We start from the raw sequence: 5,135 nt of genomic DNA on the forward strand, positions 1-5,135 counted from the left end.
GACTGACGTGAGGCGCGGGGGTGAGCTGGGCTGTGGGACACCCTCACCCAGCAGTGAGGGAAGGTGCAGGAGCCAGGGAGGACTCAGGTTAGGGGAGCCCTCTGCCTTTCTGGGGCGGCCCATTGGGTGGCCTTCCTCCTGCACCAAGGATCTTCTATTCAGGGCACTCAAGAACCAGTGCTCCCCCTCAGGTATTACCCTCAGTCTGAGTAGGGATCTGGGTGGTGGACTTCAGGCACGGTTGTCTCCAGGGTTAGGCCCAGCAGAACCTGGGGTAGGATGAATGATTCAAGGGCTTTGGCTGGGGAGGCTGGGAGGGTTTGGGGTTGGGACGTGAGATTTGGTATCTGGAGCCAGGGGAGCTTGTCCTGGGGTGGTGGAGCTAGAGCCTGCCCAGGAACCTGGCCTGGAGTAGCTACTTGCTCTCCATGCCCAGTAGTCTGAGGACTCAGGAGCTGTTTAGAAGCCTCTACTCCCAGCTCAGGAGGCTCTACCCCCTTTATTGGGCTTTGCAAACAGAACCAGGGAATTTAGGGTCCAGTGAATAACTTCAGGGTGCCACTGCTTGAGGGGGACAAGTCTTGTGAGTGACCCCCTATTCCTTCCTAAATGGAACCAGTTTGAGAGAGAGGTACAGGGGCACACAGGTGGAGGTAAGATGTTACTGTCCTAAGGAAACTGGTGAGACTGGAGAAGGTGACTTCAGCTGTGTGGCTATGTGGATGGCTACTCCTTCAGCCTCGGGCAGGCAGACCTGTCCTCCCAGACTCAGCAGTCCAGCTAGAGCCCCTCCCCGCAAGGGGCAGGCCTTTACATGTTGGTGGGGAGCGGCAACAGTTGAATGCACAGCTTCTGAGGAAGAGCTGGCCTGGAAAGAGAAGGGGAGGGCCTTCCCTTCAGAAGCTGAGCACTTCTGGTCTTGTCCCACCTGTGAAGGTGGATGTCACCACTGGATGTCCATCCACGTGGAGATGAGGGCTGTGGGGAGGGAGCTTTCCCCATCGCAGAGATGAGGCAGATGGGCCTTTCTTGGCCCAGTTCTTAGCCAGAACCTCTTGGCACAGTGTGCAGGGAACAGTGGGGTTTCTCCAAAGAGAGAAAGCTCCCATACTTCCTTCCCCAGGGGCTTCCTGGAGTGAGCTGAAGGCAAGCAGGGGCGAGCAGTCACAGCCACTGAAGGGAGTGAATGGAGAAGGGGCTGGGGTCCTGGGGAGGTGGCCTAGGGTGCCGGTGAGCTTTGGAGGGGGACGTTGGAATCTGTGGCCTCACTCTCGGCTTGCTCTCTGGCCTCAGCGTGCCCGTCTGCACATGGGGGCGATGGAGGGGAGGCTCTCTGAGGTCCTGAGCCCCTGAGCTGGAGAGGGTCACATTGGGCTCCTTGGCCTGGTGGGAATGGGCCAGTCCGGTGGAGAAGCTTCCTTGGGGCTGTGATATGTCACACTTGATCCCAGCCATGCAGGGCCTGAGGCTTATGAGCCAGGCCCTGCTGCTTGCATTGCGGTGAGCTTATCTGGGGGCCAGGTGGGGGCCGTTTTTGGTGGTTAAGTCTGCAGGGAGCCCCACTGGGTGCCCAGGCCTGAGTGTTGGAGAGTCTGGCTGGGCTGGGCATTGGGGAGCTGCCAATCAGGAAGCCTTTGGTGGGTCCTGGGGAGAGGGGGTGGTAACAGAAGAGCATCAGGAGAGGGAGGGGACATGGCACAGCAGGGACAGGGCAGGGTACAGGAGACTTGGGGCTGGAGCACTGAAATGGGGGGAGGGCTGTGGCTGGCTCACCTGGTGGGGCAAGGTCAGGAGTAGGGAATGGGGTCAGTACTGGTCACTGGTCTGGGGGCTTGAGTTGGGGTCCAGACCCTTCATCCATGGAGTTGGAAGGCACCTAGACATTTGTTTATTAAAAAAATATTTCTTGAACTCCTATAAAGTTCTGGTCACAGGCCACACCTGAAAAAAATCTGCTCTCCTGAACCTTGCCTTTGGGGAAATGGGTTGAGACAGTCAACAAACAAGTATACAATGGACTGTCAGTTACTGTTAATTTCTTAAAAAAGCAACCAGATAGAGGAAGTGTTTAATGTGGGTTTTGGGGTATGCATGTGGTTATTTTTGATGCATTGGTAAAGAGGGCCTCTTTGAAGCGGTTGAAGTTAAGGAATGGCCAGAAAGAAGTCAGGGAGAGAGCCCTGTACACCTGGGAAGTTTGTTCCAGGTAACAGCAACAGCAGGTGCAAATAGCAGGGAGCAAGCTTGGCCAGCCTCTGCCCACCACGCCCAAGCTCCCATTGCCACCTATTGGGAATCTTCCGCTATTTAGCTCAGGGGGGCCATGGGCTTGGGCCTTAGAGGCCTGGGGGCTCACCCTGTCAACTCAGGCCCCACGGTGCCAGCCAGACTCCACATTGGGTCCCTAGAGGCAGCCTGGTCCTGTGGGGTGGAGCTGGGGTGGGCAGGGCAGGAGGACAGTGGGGCAGAGGCTTGGCGGTGTTGGGCGCTGAGTCCTGGTTTCCCTGCAGAGCTACACCCGGAGCGCGGCCTTCATTGTGACCCTCCACCCGCTGCAGAGCACCACTCCCGACTTCTGGCGGCTGGTCTACGATTACGGGTGCACCTCCATCGTCATGCTCAACCAGCTGCACCAGTCCAACTCCGCCTGGGTGAGGGCTCCGCTGGCCAGGCTGGCCGGCTGCCTGCTGCCCAGGCCTCAGTCTGTTCAAGGGCGCATGGCAAAAGTCAGGGGTTGGAGCCCAGCTCTGCCACCTTGCCTACTTGCTGAGCTGCCTCAGATGTGTCTGACCCACTCCCAGAGCCTCGGTTTCCTTGTCTGTAAAACCAGGCTCAGCCCAGAGAAATGCAGCTGCTCTTTAGGCAGTATCTGATGTATACTAGGGACTCTGCTCTGCACTTATGGGCTTCAGGTGAGAAAATTAAGACCCAGAGAGGTGGAGGGACTTCTCCCAGGTCACACAGCTGGGAAGTGGCAGAGCCGTGCCCCTTACCTGGGGCTGCCTCCTCCCAGAGCCTCTGCTTCCTGTCACTCAGCTAATCATGGGGGCCTTTGAGGCAGAGTAGAAGTCCAGCCTCCTTACTTTCTGACAGTTTGATCTAGGGTAAGTTAATACACCTCTTCGAGCCTCAGTCTCCTTTTCTGTGAAATGGGGACTATCTCAGCACCTGTTCCGTCATGAGATTATCATCAGGATGGTGTGAGATGTCCGTGGGATGCTTAGCACTGCGCCGTGACTGGCACATTGCAGGTGCTCGGTACGTGACAGGGGTGAAGATGATGAAGGTGACCATTGCTTCTGAGGATGGTCCAGAAGGTGGTCAGTGATCTCGGCCTGAGGCAGCTCCCCTCATTTCTTTCTGGGGCTCCAAAAGCTGGAACTCCTGGGAGGTCCAGACACCCCGCCTTCCAGCTCCATATGACCATTGCTATAAGATGAGCATGACAGCATGGAGATGGCCGCCTGGAGAAGATTGTTAACTGGGCTCCTTGCAAGTCAGGCAGTTGGTATAAATGACCTAGGACTTCAGGGTAATGGGCTCCAGGATCTGGGCAGAGGTCTAAGGGAGTCCCATGTTGCATGAACCCTGCCCTTACTAAGATGGAGGGGAGGGACCCAGAGGGAGGCTCACAGAGATGTCATTCACTAGTCACATGTTTGTTCATTCATTCAACCACCTTTGCTCATGGGCCACTCCCTATCAACCTGGTGGGGAGGTGGAAGGGGTACATGTGGCCCCTCCCAGATCTCATGATTTAGGGGAAGCAGGTACTGAAACTGATCATGACAGCAGAGGCAGAAGGCTACCATGGAGCTGGTACAGGGACACAGAGGAGCCTGGGGGATGGTGTATCAGGGAGGGCTTCCTGGAGGAGGTAATGTCTGAGCTGAGAGGTACCGGAAGGGTAGAGTTGAGTTGGTGAAGAGATGGGGGACAAGTGGTCCATGGGGAGGGAGCAGCATGTGCAAAGGCCTGAATGCAAGGAGTTGCCAGGACCCCAGGAGAAAAAGGAAGGTGGTGTCTTTCCTTCATGGTCAGAGAGGGAGGCAGATGGAGCAGGGTATTGCCTGGGAGGAGCCCGGGGACTATTTCATAGCTGGAGAAACTGGGGCTCGGAGGAAGGAAGAGCCTTGCTAGAAGGCTCTACTGGAGGGCTGGGGCCTCAGACCAGCTCCCCAGAAGACCCACATATTTGTGTGTAAGGGGGTTGTGCCTTCCCTGCCCCTCCACTGGCTTGAGAATGTGACCTGGAGGGGGGTACCTTTAGGACCCTGACTCCACGGAGGGGTCCTGGGGCAGGAGTAGGGGGGTGCTAAGCTGTGCTGCAACAGAGGGACACCCCATGTCTGTAAGCTGATGCTGGAGGGCTGAGGCAGCGAGAGAGAAGGCCTCGGGGCAGGGGTGCTGGGGTGAGTGGGGGTCATTTGAGGCTTGTCCTTGGAAGAAGGCAGCCAGGGGGAGGTGTATGTGCTTGTGAGGGTGTTAGGTGTAGCTGTCTAGCGGCACAGCGGTGTCAGTGAACCCACAACAAAGAGTTTGTCTCTGCTGATTTGAGTGTATCAGTACAAACGCACCGGGCAGGTGTACACTGTGATTTGATAGGTGAGTGGTGGGATGTTGGGGGGCGGAGGGGGGACTTGAACGTGAGTCTGGAGTGAGTGGTGGGCTCCTGGGCAAACATGGAGGTCTGGGGGTGGGTGTGAGCAGCAGCTGCCCCACCAGCTCGGCTCAGCTCAGCTGGCCTTCCCATCCTGCACAACAGCCCTGCCCGCAGTACTGGCCGGAGCCAGGCCGGCAGCAGTATGGCCTCATGGAGGTGGAGTTCGTGTCGGGCACAGCGGACGAGGACTTGGTGGCCCGAGTTTTCCGGGTGCAGAACATCTCTCGGGTGAGTGGGGTGGGAGCTCCAGGATGAGAACCTGGGTGGGGGCTGGGCTGGACCCTCTCGAGGTCCCCAGGGGGCCGTGGAACCCTGGTGCTCAGGTCCCCTGGCTGATTGCTTCCGCCCCAGATGCAGGAGGGGCACCTGCTGGTGCAACACTTCCAGTTCCTGCGCTGGTCCGCCTACCGGGACACTCCTGACTCCAAGAAGGCCTTCCTGCACCTGCTGGCGGCGGTGGACAAGTGGCAGG

The 5,135-nt window shown here is 57.7% G+C and overlaps 1 protein-coding gene across 1 annotated transcript in view; it reads left to right on the top strand.

Annotated features, from left to right (window-relative positions):
* Positions 1-5,135, top strand: part of PTPRU (protein tyrosine phosphatase, receptor type, U) — an 89,415-nt gene that overhangs the window by 81,241 nt on the left and 3,039 nt on the right. Inside the window, exons 25-28 of the mRNA XM_010830265.1 lie at positions 2,123-2,206; positions 2,511-2,651; positions 4,766-4,891; positions 5,015-5,135. Of these exons, the coding sequence (XP_010828567.1) occupies positions 2,123-2,206; positions 2,511-2,651; positions 4,766-4,891; positions 5,015-5,135 (472 nt within the window). The remainder of the gene's footprint in view (positions 1-2,122; positions 2,207-2,510; positions 2,652-4,765; positions 4,892-5,014) is intronic.

Source organism: Bison bison, unplaced genomic scaffold (assembly GCF_000754665.1).
Source record: "Bison bison bison isolate TAMUID 2011002044 unplaced genomic scaffold, Bison_UMD1.0 scf7180017864516, whole genome shotgun sequence".
Lineage (NCBI taxonomy): Eukaryota > Metazoa > Chordata > Mammalia > Artiodactyla > Bovidae > Bison > Bison bison.